Source organism: Rasamsonia byssochlamydoides, assembly GCF_041956645.1.
Source record: "Rasamsonia byssochlamydoides strain NRRL 3658 unplaced genomic scaffold VTN77scaffold_74, whole genome shotgun sequence".
NCBI classification, from domain to species: Eukaryota; Fungi; Ascomycota; class Eurotiomycetes; order Eurotiales; family Trichocomaceae; genus Rasamsonia; species Rasamsonia byssochlamydoides.
The window spans coordinates 23841-39503 of NW_027192457.1; the positions used below are offsets into that span (position 1 = coordinate 23841).

The 15663-nt window shown below is 48.7% G+C and overlaps 6 protein-coding genes across 6 annotated transcripts; 5 read left to right on the plus strand and 1 right to left on the minus strand.

Annotated features, from left to right (window-relative positions):
- Window positions 1-109: 109 nt before the first annotated feature.
- VTN77DRAFT_8545 (uncharacterized protein) lies at window positions 110-1092 on the plus strand (the record flags this gene model as incomplete). The annotated part of the gene is made up of 2 exons (XM_069425054.1): window positions 110-1018; window positions 1081-1092. The coding sequence occupies 2 exons, from the start codon at window positions 110-112 to the stop codon at window positions 1090-1092; spliced, it is 921 nt and encodes a 306-aa protein (XP_069274535.1).
- Window positions 1093-3059: 1967 nt separating this feature from the next.
- On the plus strand, window positions 3060-3873 carry VTN77DRAFT_8546 (uncharacterized protein; the record flags this gene model as incomplete). Its single annotated transcript, XM_069425055.1, has 2 exons — window positions 3060-3324; window positions 3392-3873. 2 exons carry the CDS (start codon window positions 3060-3062, stop codon window positions 3871-3873), a joined length of 747 nt encoding a protein of 248 aa, XP_069274536.1.
- Window positions 3874-4103: 230 nt separating this feature from the next.
- Window positions 4104-4817, minus strand: VTN77DRAFT_8547 (uncharacterized protein; the record flags this gene model as incomplete). The annotated part of the gene is made up of 1 exon (XM_069425056.1): window positions 4104-4817. The coding sequence occupies one exon, from the start codon at window positions 4815-4817 to the stop codon at window positions 4104-4106; it is 714 nt and encodes a 237-aa protein (XP_069274537.1).
- An 890-nt stretch (window positions 4818-5707) lies between these two features.
- Window positions 5708-6325, plus strand: VTN77DRAFT_8548 (uncharacterized protein; the record flags this gene model as incomplete). The annotated part of the gene is made up of 1 exon (XM_069425057.1): window positions 5708-6325. One exon carries the CDS (start codon window positions 5708-5710, stop codon window positions 6323-6325), a length of 618 nt encoding a protein of 205 aa, XP_069274538.1.
- A 3736-nt stretch (window positions 6326-10061) lies between these two features.
- VTN77DRAFT_8549 (uncharacterized protein) lies at window positions 10062-11552 on the plus strand (the record flags this gene model as incomplete). The annotated part of the gene is made up of 5 exons (XM_069425058.1): window positions 10062-10258; window positions 10391-10495; window positions 10546-10692; window positions 10756-11491; window positions 11550-11552. 5 exons carry the CDS (start codon window positions 10062-10064, stop codon window positions 11550-11552), a joined length of 1188 nt encoding a protein of 395 aa, XP_069274539.1.
- A 1570-nt stretch (window positions 11553-13122) lies between these two features.
- VTN77DRAFT_8550 (uncharacterized protein) lies at window positions 13123-15177 on the plus strand (the record flags this gene model as incomplete). The annotated part of the gene is made up of 6 exons (XM_069425060.1): window positions 13123-13219; window positions 13287-13530; window positions 13593-13636; window positions 13707-13718; window positions 13779-13982; window positions 14036-15177. The coding sequence occupies 6 exons, from the start codon at window positions 13123-13125 to the stop codon at window positions 15175-15177; spliced, it is 1743 nt and encodes a 580-aa protein (XP_069274540.1).
- Between the last annotated feature and the right edge of the window lie 486 nt (window positions 15178-15663).

The following is a 15663-nucleotide window of genomic DNA, read 5'->3' on the forward strand; positions in this document are numbered from 1 at the left end:
GCCCGCGTAAAATTTCCTTGGAAGATTCAACTTCCCGCGCGCCGAAATAATTTGTTCACCCCCACGCCGTGCCCTCGAGCGCATTCATCCTCTCCATCTCATCGCCAACATGCCGAAAAAGGTCCTTGAGGTATCGGGGTATACAGTCCTCCCTCTGCAATTTCCAGCAGTCCCCTCCTTTCCCAAGCCCGCAACACATTACCTATACCTCCATCCACATGAACCTCGAAACCCCGATCCCGACGCCGCTCGATCCCTTTTCCTCGTCAACATCCCGATAGACACCACCGAAACCCACCTGCGGCATCTGTTTGCTGTTCAATTATCGGCAGGGCGAGTCGAGAGGGTTGAGTTCGAGGGCGTGCCTATCAAGGAGCAAGCAATTTCCCCTGCTCCGCAAGGGTTCGGCGGTACGAAAAAGAGAAAGAGGGTTTCCGCAGTTGAGTTGCAAAATGAGTTAGCGGAGATAAATCTCCCATCTACATGGGACAGACAATTGCATGTGAGCGGTTCTCATGCGGTGGTCGTCTTCGTCGACAAACCTGCGATGGAACTGAGCTTGAAGGCAGCCAGGAAGGCGTCGAAGAACGGCACCACGATAGTCTGGGGTGAAGGTATCGAAGATCGGGTTCCTCCCTTGGGAGTCAAGCGATACAAGACACACAATTCCCTCCGCTATCCTCCGCGCGACGAACTCCTCCGTATCGTGAACGAATACATGACCATCTTCACGCAAGCAGAAGAGGCGCGCGCCCGCGAAGCGGCCCGCAAAGCGCAGCAGCCGGATGAAGACGGCTTTATCACGGTCACGAGGGGACCGAAGAATAACAGCGTTGCGCGGGAAGAAGAGATCAAGGAACTCATCGAGAAGCAGAAGAAGCGCGAGGCAGGGTTGGAGGACTTCTACCGTTTCCAAACCCGGGAGAAGAGGAAGGAGAGGCAGAATGAGTTGTTGAAGAAGTTTGAGGAGGACAAGAAGAAGATTGAGGAAATTAAAAAGCTCAAAGGAAGAATCAGGGTGAGTTGGCTGCCATGTCTTTGCTTGTTTCATCTGCAACCCGTTAGCTGACATTGACGCAGCCCGAAGAATGAACCACGGCATCGGAGTCAGTCGGTTAAGAGTATTGATATATTCTGCATTTCATCGGCAAGGCGTTTGCGGCGGTTCTGGATTCATATCACAATAGGATGTGGATGGAGTTTATTTACATGGATATAAATTTCCCTACTTAGGTAAGTATGTCTAACGATGATGATTTTCTTTATTTTCTGTGCGATATTATTGTTTCATTTTTTTTTCCCCCTATGATGAGTCCGCTGGGGCCAGAGGAGCACGAGATCTATAATATTAGGTCATGTGCCGTGTCTTCAAAAACCAGCTTTATTCTCAATAATCTTCTCAATCTTCTCGACCATCTCTGATACATACAGCTTAACATTTCAAGCTTTTCTACCATACCACTTTCCTGTTTCTTCCTAGAACGTCTGGCTAATTTGACGAAATATCTTTTTGATTAAAGTGACCGCCGGCTATATCGTCTACGAGCGAGCACGAGCCCGAAACCGAATGAGTAGACGCTATTGTTGGCCATGTTCATCAGGTCTCTAAAAGAAAAGCCAGAGATATCGACGTGTCGATCCTGTTCCATCTTTTTCCAGTAGGGCCAGGTCATAGAACGGGCTCTGAAGCTCAGTTTTTTTATCGCCTTCGCGTCGGACCCAGGAGCTTAGGCTCATTTTATATAGGCCACTCCACTCCACTTTGTGGCCGGCCGATTCAGTTGTGCAGACATCTCTCTCCCACATATTCTTGCGCTTCTAGTCGCTATTTTGCATCATCGTCATTGTCATGAGATAGATATGATATACAGGGCTGGTTAGACTTGAAGGATAGGATACCCCGACTGTGTGTATGTACGTACAAAAAAAGAATTGGTGTGATTGGATATTGAGTATCTGTGTCTACACTGTACGGAGTACATACATACATATTCTTGAGACAAGATAGTACAATCAATCACTGGAATACATAGATGGAATAGATAGATAGGCACATATCAACAGTTGCATTCTCTTCTCTTATCTTCTCTTCAACGGTCAACTGAATATGCCTAGGTACCCTGATTGCAGTCAGTCAGTAGTTAATCGGTACTTTAGTAGTCCGTGATGAACAGAACAGAACAGAACATTAATTCCTCCCTTACCTTTTTTTTTCCTTTTTTTTTCCAAGTCTATCAACTTCTTTTTTAATGTAACTCTATTCTGTGACAAATAATTGAATAATAACTGAATAATGGATCCATATCCACATTAATACTGTAGGTCCATGGGTAAACCGTATGATATCGTCCTGCGCAACAGGTCCCTTTGGGACACCGTACTCTTTCCTTCATTAAATGGCCGGGTTTGTATGTACAGTACTGCACAAGTTGGTAGCTAGCTGTACTGAACTGGCAACTTTACCCGACCGAGGTCCTCCAACCTTGTAACTTATGACATCTTCCTGCTATTAACTCATAGCTTGATATTATTGTATTGAGCATTGAACAACGATTTTCACCGACGCATATCGGATTTTGACTAGCGGTCAGAAAAAACAGAAAGGAAAGGAAAGAAGGCTGTTTTTGCATGTGCTATTTATTATGCTGCGTCTTCGAGTGGGTTGATTTGCGTGTGTAGCGGATATATATATTGGATGGTCCTGATCTCGGGTCCTGATTTATCAGCTTGAGTGTGACGATACCTGTCTGCTTTTCCTGAATCATTTGCAATGCGTATTGAGTGGTCTGATCTGCGGGTTGTCTAGTACAACAAACAGGTCCTGCGTTTCCTGTTCCCATACTATATATATTGTTCAGTTGTAACCTTTTGGTTTCACCTTCTGCCAGTCTTTTGTTTATCGTGCTCTGGTTCAACTGAAAGAAAGGGTGGGAGGAAAGAAAGAAAGAAAATACATTTGACCGTCTGAAATGTCATCTGAGACTCGTTTGGATGGCTCTGAGGGAACGTCTGGAGGATTCCTCCAGCCAACCCTCCCATCGCCAGCACCTTCTTCTGCTATGTCCACTTCCACCGTGACTCCGTCGACGCTGCCTCGTCAGAGAGCCCATCCTCTAAAATCGGGTTCAACGAAGGAGACTGCGCTCATCAACTACATCGACAAACAACTCCTCAAGGTCAACCGTCGCCACGCTAAAAAGTTCAGCAGCGCAATTGATGAGCAGGCTGAACCTGAGAACAAAGACGAAAGAGGCTACGAGAGCTTCAAAGACGTCGTGAAAGATATCGAGCCGATCATTGATGTGATTTGGGTCAGCGGAACGCGTACGAGCTCCCCCTGTATCACCAATGCTAGAATCATATCCTAACTTTTGCTATGTATGGATTGCAGCCTCACTCCAGATTCCATACTTTATATCACTGGCTGGACTAGTCAATACTTATCTTCCAGATTACCCATTCTCTCCAAAGTCGATATTTCGCCTTCTGAAGAAGCTAGATATAATCTTTGCATCGTTGCTTCTGGGCGAGGATGTCGAGAGCGGCGCTCCGCTCTCAGGATTCGAGGGCCAGCGACAAGTCGTCTCGATGACGGAAAAAGTCCGGATCAAGAGCATTGCAGAGACGAGTCGTCTTGTGGTTGTGGAAGCTAGGGATCGCGGAGACGACGAAACTGTGAAAGGAGACGAGGACGAAGATGAGACAGATTTGGATGGAGGAGCGAATGACGACGATGATGACGACTTCGGCACGGAAGACAGGTATCTCGAAGAAGAAACTCCAGGACGATGGGAAATGGAAGCGGCCAGAATATACGAGAGGACGATCCAAATATTGGGCGACGAGCTTGGGAAAGGAGAGTTGATATCGTAGCTTTTCCCTGCAGCGAGTTTTCCATTCTATTCTAGTCATCTCATCTGATCATTCTGGAGATCACATGAGACTGCCCTCTCCTTCCAGAAAAGGCAACTGGAACTACTACTCTCAACCAACCAATCACCTCCTATTGTGAGGACATATAATTCTTTGTCAAGATGGTTGACGCGTGGCTCTTTTATAATCTTATAGTTAATTGACTTAAATCTCACCCGTATTTATCTGGTCTATTTCATGTCTTTGTCTCTGCCAGCTTTCTTTGCCATGGCCCATAGGAATGGGATTATCCTGTCACCATTCCCATCATCCTCAACCTCATCAACCACATCACGAATCGCGAGCTCAAACCCAATATCAGTCAGGATGGCACAGTTCTTATCAACCCCCCAAGCACTCCAGTACATCGTTCCCTCCGTGCCGCCGAGCCAATGTGGATCGGTTAATCCTTGGTACTCTGTTGCGCAAAAGTTCGCCAGAAACCATCCTCCGGGCTTAAGCCACTGGAATATACGTTTCATGAGTGCCACCTGCTCATCCCGGGGTAGATGGATGATCGAATACATGGCAATCACGGCGTCAAACTGTTCGTCCGGGAACGCCAGTTCCATCATGTCGCTTTCGATCAGGGTCACGGACGATGATGGCGGCAAGTGCTGCCTCGCGAGCGCGATTTGGGCGCTGGAGATATCGTTGGCGGTGACCGTGAGATTGTCCTGAGATGCTAGAACCTGAGTGCATGGCACGCCCGCTCCACAGCCAAGTTCTAGGACGCTGGCTTTTCTGACGTCGTCCTCTTGGGGAGCTTTTAGACGAGCGAGGAGGTCCTGGAGGTATGATAGACGCCTAGCGTGTGATGCTCGCGTCCACTCCAGGTACCGCTGGGCGATATTGTTGTATGCCTTTCTGACATCATCTTTGATTTTCTGATGCGACGATTCCATTAGTAAATCTGTACCTGTAGTGATGTGTTAGTATATGAGGGCAGGACTGGTAGAGGGTGATACTTCCTAGATGTTATTTCCTCAAGCGACTGATATGATGGACAAATGACAGAATTTAATAATTTCGAAAAATGCAAACAAATAGACTAGTTAATTGTCTGAGCGATTTAATTGGTGGTGCTTGAAAGCCCTGTCAGCCCACCTACAGGTTCTAAAGTTGATAGAGACTAGGTACGTATGCACATACAAATATTTAGAAATGTCTTCCCCGCTTTCTTGGTATTATCACGGACCATAAGGTACGTAGATTGCAGATTGCAAAACAACACACCATGACAGCGTCTTATGACGGTCTTAGATGGCCATGGTGTCCAGTAAATTCCTAGAAACTCTCACTATGCAACTGATTGCTAAATTTATTCCACCCTGTTGCTTTTCCTGATTATTTAGGATGGCTTGCTGGATGCTCGTATAATATTCCTCGAGTATCCTGGAAACCAGTCTCAAATTTTGTTAAGTCCAAGCAAGTGTTACTTAAATAGGTATCTGCCATTGCTATCACTGATCGGTTCTCCAATTGACGAGGCTGCACCTTCCTTGGCTGATAGGTACGCCACTCTCCCGCCTCCCCGCTTCTCTCAGGTCAGTAGAGGAAGGTGCGTCTGTTTCTCCAAAGCTTGAGGTTCATGATCACTCATAATCTGATCTCCTCTGAGCACATTCATACAAGCTCCGAAGTCTCCTTCGTTAGACATCATTTCAAAAGGCTGAATAGTCATTGATAAGCAAACCGGCAGGCTGGTACATATTCGGTTCAAGATGTCGCAAGCGCCATCCTCTCAACCCCGCGTTTTCCTCCTCCAATCTCCTCCCAGCCATGGTTCGATGACATGTACTCCCGTCTTATCGACAGGCTCGCAGAGCGTGCCAAAATCCAACGTGCATCAGCTGCAGATGCGGCTGTCCGAGATCTGGCATCTTTCAAGGAGGATCCTCCCAAGGCAATCCTGATCACAGATCCCGGCGTCACGGAGAAGAAACAACCAAAGGCTCTCCTCGAGCACCTCTTAGCTTACGTCCGCAGTGGCGGAACTTCCATCTTCTGTTGCACGTTTTCCAGTTTCATCCGTCCGTCAGACTTCAACCAGTTCTCCCGTACGAAGCTCGACCTGCCGTGGGAGTTTGGCGACTACCATCGAACTACGGTGCATCTGAATCGCAGCAATCTTCGTGCGAGACAGATTCTAGACCATCGTCCCTGTGTTTATGAGAGTTATAGCCAGAAAGCCGTCTTCCTGAAGAAGGTGGATCCCAGCGCTGCAGTGTATCTGTCTACAGAAGACTCACGCACGGAATCACATGTCTTCTATCTTGAGAAAGTCGATGTTGGACAGACGCCTGTAGCGTTTACCCGCTACGGAGAGGGATGGCTGGGATATGTTGGAGACGTGAATACGGAAGAAGGATCAGACGAAGTCATCCTGCAATGTGTGGGCTGTAGAGGGTAATACTGTCATGGTTACCATGATGGTGAGAATTATTTGTCCTTGCAGACAACTAAACGGCTTCCAGCACAGCCACATGCAAGGACTATCAACTTATCGGTACCTATCCTGTGTTAGTTAAAACGGTGGTGTTTCAAAGCCTGCCGTGTTCTCCGGAAAGAAACCCTTGCCGCTAGCTAGCTACACAGCAAGCAGAAACAAGAAAAGAAAATTTTCTTGAGCAATTGTCGTGTTGAATTTGTTGGGCACATCGGGATTGTGGCGGATGGAGGTTTCCATGGTTCGTCCCATACAGCTTTTGTGGGCTGGGTGAGCGATTATAAATTCAGTTAAAAAAAAATTCAATTGGGGAAATCCCGGCTCGTTCTGTAGTCGGTCAGCAGCCTTACCACTGCTGAGATCGGGAATATTTCATGCCCTGACTCGTTTGCTGCGAAACTTACTTGCCTTCTTGAGAAAAGCTCTTGACTCTTTTTTCTGTTTGGAAGAGCGATTATGCGAGAATGATGCCTGTCAGCCTGACAGCCTGGCAGGGATTACGGCCAAAAGCCACGAGGACTGGAATGAATCTCTCCCGCCCGATCGGGTCACGATGGGGTTCGTGTGGGCAACGAACGAGACGCGACTACGGCCACCGAGCCAAGGATCTCAACCAATGATCGCGTCGAATCGGGATTTGTGGACGAGAGTGGGTAACAGCTTCGCGTTAGAGTTTGAAGTCTAGAAATTTTTTTCCTTTTTTTTTTCTTTTTTGTTTCTGGGGCTAATTTTTTTTGCTCCCATTGTTCACCACGGGCGGATCGACTACAGTAGTTCGCTTAGTAGGGCGAAGGTAGTGGACTCCAGGCACTAACTAAGCTTGGACTAGGATGAAGTTCATTCTTCCTTGGCATCCGGTGACGTATCATTAATTCTGATTATGATTAGAGGAATCTGGTTTTTCTGGATGATGCACAGCTTGTCACATCTGACCAACCGAGGCCAATAGAGTCACATTCCCATCCAACGGAGCGATCTCCTCATTCGTACCTTTCACACGCACTGGCATGTCAGGGAATATCCTCCACGTCCAGTTCCAGGCTGCTGCTGCAGGCGCTTTTTAGTGGGTCACAGGGCGGGGAGAGGCATCTGTGCAGTGGAGCTAGTTACCCTATGATGAATCTGGTGATCGTGAAACCACATATGTGGATTGCTGAAACTAAGGAAAGAAAAATGGGATAGATACATCCCGAGGGTGCATATGCAACAAGCAGGGATCCTTGCAGATTTCTTGCAGCAGTCATGTACAGGTGCGGAGGACCTCTTGTCTGGAGACTGTGGACTATTTAACTGGCCTGCATGGCGGCCTTAGCCGCAAGCTCTTTTGTCAAGGTCCGATCTACTAGTAGTAATACTGCCTACCTAGGTAGGTCTTCTCAGATTCGAAGTCATTGACCAAGAGTACAATTTACAGGACATTCCAGTAGGTTACCGTCCTAGTCTACAACGTGGTTAGAAGTATTTGAACACACCCATGATAAGCCTTTGAATGTCGTATGACATATAGCTTCATTGCTGCTTCTGCTATGTCCCTCCGCATGGAGTACAAATAAAGCGTAGGAAGCCTGGCGCGCCTGGTCCCTCTTTCTTGTCCGTTTCATCACCTCTACCATGGCAGAGAATTTCTGGTCGTCTGACAGTATAGGATCGGACAAGAACCATTCTGATAGGACCTGTTGAGCTCATAAAGGATTGTATTTCCCAGGAAAAGACTCCTCGTGACCAAGGCGATTAGGGTAGAAGACTCATGGTCGATAATGTCGAGAATACTCGAGTGATCAACGATCATGCCCTGCTAATTTTATTTCATTTTGGTCTCTTGATCCCGAGGCCCTCACTAAACCCTGTTACAAAGGAACCTAGGTATTCCGCGCGAAAAGCCCCAATTCAACGCGCACTGGATCTCAACTTCGAGGTAGAGAGGCAGCTCGATCTCAGTTCGAGGATAAAGAACTAGCCTACAGAGTACTTAATTACTGTATTGATGGGGCCGTGGCCGATGCGGCCAGGCTGTGTGGTGAGCGACTAAAGCGGCTCCGTCGGCGCAACTTTGGACTAATAGCCGGCACAGTTCCCTCTCGTCCCACAGTTGGTGGTGCCTCGTCCCCGTCCTGCGTGAGGCTTGGCCTGTCCTGTTCTGCCCTGCCCTGCCCTGGGCCCCTCATCCGTCTATCTTCCGTTTGTTCCTCCTTCCGTGCGCTCTTCCTCCCTCTTCTTTCTCCTCCTCTTTTCTTCTTTTCCTCCTCTCCTGCCGCTTCATCTTGGAATCTCTCGGTTGGTCTACCTTACCCTTTTCCTCCTTTCTCCTCTTCCCCTCTCCTTGTGTGTTCCTTGTCATCCCGGAAACGGACGGAGTTGGTTTGCAGATTTATCCTGTATCCTTCGTGTCCTTTGTGTCGCAGGAGTTATCTCGATTTTCCAGGTCTGCTTCTCCATCGTCGTTTCGAGTCTTTGCGCAACGTCAGTCGAACGTCTTCTTTTTTGGCAACGAGTAAGAAAAGTAATCTGCATTGACGCTTCGTTGTTCAATTTTACCTGGTAAGTGTTGCTCTTTTTTTACCGTTCGTAATTTCAGATCTTTCCCCTCCCTCTTTTGCACTGGCAAAGTCTTTCGGCAACCTGGCAACAATCGCCTCAGTCCCATTCACCACTGTCAGCAACACGGTTCAGCCTTCTCTCCTGCACATACGACGATCGGTCTATGCGCTTCTCTATGCGTACCGGTCCCCCCTCAATCGCAGGTTTCGCTTGTTCGCATGGTGAAGGGAAGCGCAGGCGGGGACTACCGCGTGGGAATATGAGCTTCGCTATTGCTGCAGCCAGAATCGCAAGAAGCCTACAGCAGCGTGAAGGAGGACAGGTTGATTCCCCAATGTGCAATGCCCTGTCTGGAGCATGCGCGGATCATTGCGGCTATTCCTGTCAATGCGCACTCGCACTCGGTGTTCGCCGGAAGCGGAAAGGCAGCGCTGGTGGAATGCTTGCCAATTCTCTGATCTCTTAGAGGGGTCGGTCTACAGCTGTCGCATCCTTGATACTGCTCTGATTGTTCTGCTTCTATGGCTGCTGAGACAACTTCTGATGCGATTGCTGGTCTGTGGTGATACCAGGACTCTCGGCGTGGGGAGATTCACCCTCTGTGACATTGTCTGCCTTCCGCTTCCGCTTCATCTTCTGCTGGTCACGGCAGACGCCGAGAGTTTGCGTTCTCCATCATTCCCACCTCTCCGACGCTTTACCTTTGATTCACCTGTCATTCCCAAGGCATATTGCTCCAATCACTGCAATAACAGCCCCATCTTCACTCCTTGCATGGGAATTTCATTTTTATCAAGTTTCTGAAACAGATTCACTAACAGAACCGCCCTGGTGTCATTCCAGGAAGCAAGATACCTTCTGCGCGTCCTTCCCAGGCTCATTACGAACTCTCTGCCACGTCTGCAAACTTGTCTTTCCTTCACGACTTCTACGAAGTTCCAAGTCGCAACGGCCGTCTTCACTGATTACAAAAAGTTTTCATTTGACTTTCAGTCCTGTTATTGCGCGTATTTGGTGTCCAAGGTGCGTCGGCCTCGATTCGGGTGGTGGGAGCCAGCGCTAATTAGGTTTGATTTGTCAGACAGGTTCTTCTTTCCTGGTCACTCATCGTTAACTCCGTGCCTCGTTTTTCGCACCAGTTCTCCTAAATATCGAAGCAAATATGTCTTTCCAAAATTTCGATTCTTTCCAGAACCAGCACCCGCCGGCCGACGCAACCGCCGCAACTGGGGCTCCGAACTCTGGCGACACGACCATGACTGGACAGGCTGATCCTTCCCCCGCTCCTTTCCAGGGGCCGAATCCTGGCGAAGCCTCCGCCGCCCCGGTTCCTCAGCAGGAGGGGAAGACCACTCTCTGGTACGTTCCAAATTCCTCGCGGAATGAGAGATGTGGCAGTGCGACGATGGAGACTATCATCCATGTCGTGCTAACCACTTGTCCCGCTCTCCGACAATCTGATTCAAGTATATACTGACATGTTGGTACCAGGATGGGTGAACTTGAGCCGTGGATCGATGAGAACTTCATCCGCAACCTCTGGTTCCAGATGGGTGAACAAGTGAATGTCAAAATGATCCGTGACAAGTTCTCTGGGTAGGTATATTATATCCCTTACGTATCGGGCGAGGGATTAATGTGGGTAGTAGGAGTAATGCTGGGTACTGTTTCGTTGATTTCTCCTCTCCGGCCGCGGCAGCCAAAGCCCTGAGTCTCAATGGTACCCCAATGCCCAACACTACTCGCACCTTCAAATTGAACTGGGCTACTGGCGGCGGCCTGGCCGACCGAGGGTAAGTTCCCGACTCTGACCGGTTCCTAATCTCCAATTGCTAATGTGTTGTCATTTCTGCTAGCCGTGACGACCGTGGTCCTGAGTACTCGATCTTCGTTGGTGATCTGGGCCCCGAGGTCAACGAATATGTCTTGGTCTCTCTGTTCCAGAGCCGCTTCCCCTCTTGCAAGTCCGCCAAGATTATGACCGACCCGATCAGTGGCATGTCGCGTGGATACGGTTTCGTGCGCTTCTCGGATGAGAACGACCAGCAGCGGGCCCTCACTGAGATGCAGGGAGTCTATTGCGGTAACCGCCCGATGCGTATCTCGACCGCGACTCCCAAGAACAAGGGCCACAATGTCGGACCCGGTGCGATGGGTATGCCCGGCCCAGCGGGCATGTATCCTCCCGCCATGGGTGGTCCGCCAATGGGCTACTATGGCGCACCTCAGCCCATGAACCAATTCACCGATCCTAACAACACGACTGTCTTCGTCGGCGGTCTGTCCGGCTATGTGACCGAGGATGAGCTCCGTTCTTTCTTCCAGGGCTTTGGCGAGATCACCTATGTCAAGATCCCGCCGGGCAAGGGTTGCGGCTTCGTCCAGTTCGTGCAGCGTCATGCCGCTGAGATGGCCATCAACCAGATGCAGGGATACCCGATTGGGAACTCCCGCGTTCGTCTGAGCTGGGGTCGCTCGCAGAACAACTCCGGTCCTGCCGGAACCCCATACCGTCCGGCGCCTCCTCCACCAATGTATCCTAACATGGGGCTGCCTCCGGCACATCAGTATGGTGGCTTTGCGCCAATGAAGGTTTGTCCACCTTGACTCTTTCAACAGAGCCGGTAATTTGACTAATTGTTGCTTGTAGTAAGCGATAAATTATTTCCCTTGACAGCACCAGCAGGAGTTTTTGCATCGCTTCAAATGATGGGTCTGGTTTGACAATTACCTTGCTTTTTCTTCGCTTCGGTTAAGGCTGTTCTATAGCTCTTGATGAGCATCTCCTCCGGTGCTAGGCATTTCCTTTTCCATCTGAGCGTTTTCCTTGCTTCAAGATACGGACCCATCTTCTACTTTGTGAGCGCTTTTTTCCATCTCAACTTCTTCTTGTGCTCGCCAGTCTATGCTTCCTGCGTGTAACGGTGATTGATCTCGTCGATGTTCTTTACTTTTCCTTTGTCTCATTTCTGCCCTTACATGTTGGGTCGGCATGCTGCAAAAAGTTCGTTTATGAGACCTCTATTTTCATGAATCAGTTCAGTCGAACATGTTCTTCCGAGGTTGTTTCATCATGCTTTTTGCTAGACTGACGGCTGTAACAACACTTTGCACCCTTATTTCTTTCTCCCTTTTTTTTTTCTCCCAACTTCTTCACATTCCCGAAAGCACCCCATTCGCTCGTTTTAAGTTTTCTCTTTCCTTCGTCGAGTCCATTTCCATATCCATTTCATTCATCCCTCTTATTACCGCCCGGCTTCCATCTCATTGCGCGAATTATCTCTCGTCATTTTGCATGATTTAAATGCTATGGGACACCTTAGGGATCTGCTTGCCGAGGCTTTGTTCTTGTAGCTACTAGGGATGATAGATTGCCTTCTTCTGAGCACCCTTCGGAGTTACGGTTCAAGGCAGCTCTGCATGCTACAGCTTTCCAAACTCAAAATTTGGGCCGGCTTCCTTTTATTTTTTTTATTTTATTTTTACCCCTCATGACCAGAATGCAAGTTTGCTTTTTTCTGCGTACTGCCTGTTCGTAATTTTTCTTCACGCTTAACGGTTCCAAGTCCATGTATGTCTCTATCGGCGGTTGATAGGTCATTTCTTGAAGCAGATGATTCCCCTCTTGCGGTGCACTTTTTTTTGTGTCTGTTTTTGGGCAGCGCGCTTTCTATGGGTCATAAGCTGGATTTGGAGACGTGAAATCCCATTATTGTGCTCGTTCATCTGGATTTCCACCCGAAGTTTGTTTGCCCTGGGGATCTATACAGGATAGTTAGCCATGGACGCTCGCTATTATCCTGATTGTACGGATAAGTATTTCGCCTTTAGGTCACTAAATTTCTTTGCAATGTGAGAATCCAAGAGCGCTAATTTGTGTCCTCGTAAGGTTCAAGCTTAGATTACCAAGATTAGATGTCAGATTTGCCCATAAAAGGATTCCAGATTTCCTTTTCGTCATAGGGAGACCGCCCAGAACAGGGCCCTTAGTTCTTGCCTTTTCAGATAAACGGACCTTGCTTTGCACATCCAGGACGGCAGGAGCGTTTGCTACGCGGGACCGACGGTATCGATATTTTCTTCAAATTAATCTTCTCGCATCTTTGTCTTCCGTCTTCCTCTCGTGCATCGTTCTCGTGCCCTGTCTTCTTCTCTGCCTTCCAGAACTCAGATTATCTTTCGTAGTCTCTTATTGTCGTTGAGAAGAGCAGTTCACATTCGACATGAGATACGAAAACTGGGATGTCCTCCTCTTTCCAGAGGGGTCAAAGGTGCCTATACAGGAGTTCCGAACTCAATGTTTTGTGACGAGGGATCGAGGTCAGCTAGTTCACCACGTGAGCCTTTGATATTCGCACGAGACATAAAGTTGATGCGAGAACCACAGAGTCACCGTATCTCCTCACTTCTGCGTTTGTCGATCCATCACCTTTCTACCCAACCCCTAGATCCGTGGGCCAGTTGCCAGTTCTCACAGCCTTCATCCCAAGCCTGCCGCAGAACAGTGCTTTCAGGGTATCCATTCACAGCTGGGAAAAGCCTCGCCCGTCCCGCACGATGGAGAGCTTCATGCAACCAGATGATGCAGTCTTGTACGAAGTGAGAATCTTTGTGGACGGCCTCTGTGTGGCGTATGTCATCCGCCATCTGCGTCTTACTTGTCTACGGTCGGTGTTAACGAAGGCGTACACAGAGGCAGCATTTTCAGTCAGAGGACTGCTTGGCCCCATGTTATTGGTGATTCATTCTCTCAAAGTCTGTGCTATGATCTTGCTGACTCCTTCGCGTTTGAATCTTGGGTCAATAGATCTCAGCTCTCGTAAGTATCTACCTCTTCTTGACTTCTCTCAAGACAAATTCTAACGGACATATTCTCCAGAAGTCGATAAGAACGGCAACCAGGACAGTCTTCGCTTCCCCCCTTTCCACCAGGAGATACTGCAACAAAGCCATTGGGATGCCGGGGAGTTGCACGGCCGTATTAGGGTGACCATTTCTGAAGGATTTTCACGGCCTCATCGCTCGCCGCCCTTTGAAAGGTTCAAGGATATTATTTCATTCTCCTTCCAGCATGCTCCTCTTCGTAGGTCCCTTTCTGTTGCATTTGAATAGGTGATTCAGCTGAGCAGCGCACAGATATATTGGAGTACTCCAACATAGCTTGGCCCAACGCTGGCATGTGGTGTCAAATCCCTTGTAACATGTTCAAGTATCACTCCGGAAGTGGTTACAGCGGTTATAGCGATTCCAAGGAAGCAGACGATGCACATGCCCATTCGCCAACTCGACATGAGACTCGAAAGGATGGAAATGGGAGTAGCCAGACTCTCGGTCAGCCGATACCTTCTACGTGGCCATATAGGATCTTTCCAACTCCGCTGCCACATTGGTCCAGTGGCACGAGAGACCCAAGATTTGCACCCCAAGATCCTCCCCTGCCGGACCCATTTACGGAGCCGTTTGTGGGAGGGCATGGCCCATCTCGACGAGCGAGATCAACTTTGGAAGATGTCCCGATGCCGGACTACGTCGGCTCAAGTTCCACGAGTAGCCGGGCTATCTCGAACATGACTGGGATTAGTTTCGAGCACAGCAAGCAGCCCAGTATCACTGCTCCTGCTGATGACGAACAGTACAACGAATTGATTGAGGCAATGAGCCCTACGAAACCGCTTGCGACCGGAACCTTCGCACCAACAAACACTCCTTCATCTGTCCCAACAACAGTGACCAGACCGTCAGCAGCCGCAAAGGCTCGAACCGCATCTTATTCTCAGAGCGGATGCCGGCAGACAGTGCTCAAAGAAGTCCCGCAGCCTGGAACTAGAGATGTGTCCGGTTCCAGTGCGAAATCTGGTCCAGCGATGGAGAGCATCGTTGAAACCATTACAACTCGAAGGGTCCATGTCAGTCCGAGCGGGAACATCAAAGGTAAAAAGGAGACAAAAGGTCTTTGCAGCAACAAGGAAAATGAACCCGATGGGACTAGTGGCAACTCCAGCAGAGAGATGAGCAAGGTAGTCAATAACCAGCCGAGAGTTGTCGTCCGAACTAGCCCAAGGGCTGTGCATGCCTCCAGTGAGATAAAGAGGAAGAGGCCTAGCAGCAAATCCCTTGACGAAAGTTGTCAGACAAACAATGATGATACTATCACTTTGTCCCCCTCGAAGAAGATGTCTCGAGTCGAAAGACGAGAGAGCACTCAGCAAGAGAGCATTGACGACATCGTCGATATCCATCCTCAAGCCGGAACCGATGACATTGGCGAGATCGATTAGAGGGCAACACGCAACTCATGTCATCCTTTTACGGCACAAACCTTGACGTTCGAATGGTCTTTACCGCTGCAGCTCCATATCACATCCTGTTTCATTCTTACGTCCATATTTCACTCTACTCAGTGAAGTGCTTTTGTCGTATATTTGTCTATGTCTATAATTCATACTGCTCTCGTCATGCTCGAGAAGATGATGGGGGAAAACGAAAACGAAGAGGCCGAAAGCAAAAGAAGGTGTGAAAAGAAGGGACAGGCTCTCTTGCCGAGTACTACGACCAATACACATCATATCACTATAAGCAAATCCCCTTTTCAACGACTCAGTTTGTAGACTGTCTGGTGATACGAAGGCGTTCCAAGAAAAGTTTACAAAATCAACCCCATATGCAGGAATAGCATGGAATAACCAAGTATGTACTTGACAGCCCTCATCAGCTGTCATAGCTGACACTGGAATCAAACACCTTCCTCGACCTAGAGAACAGAC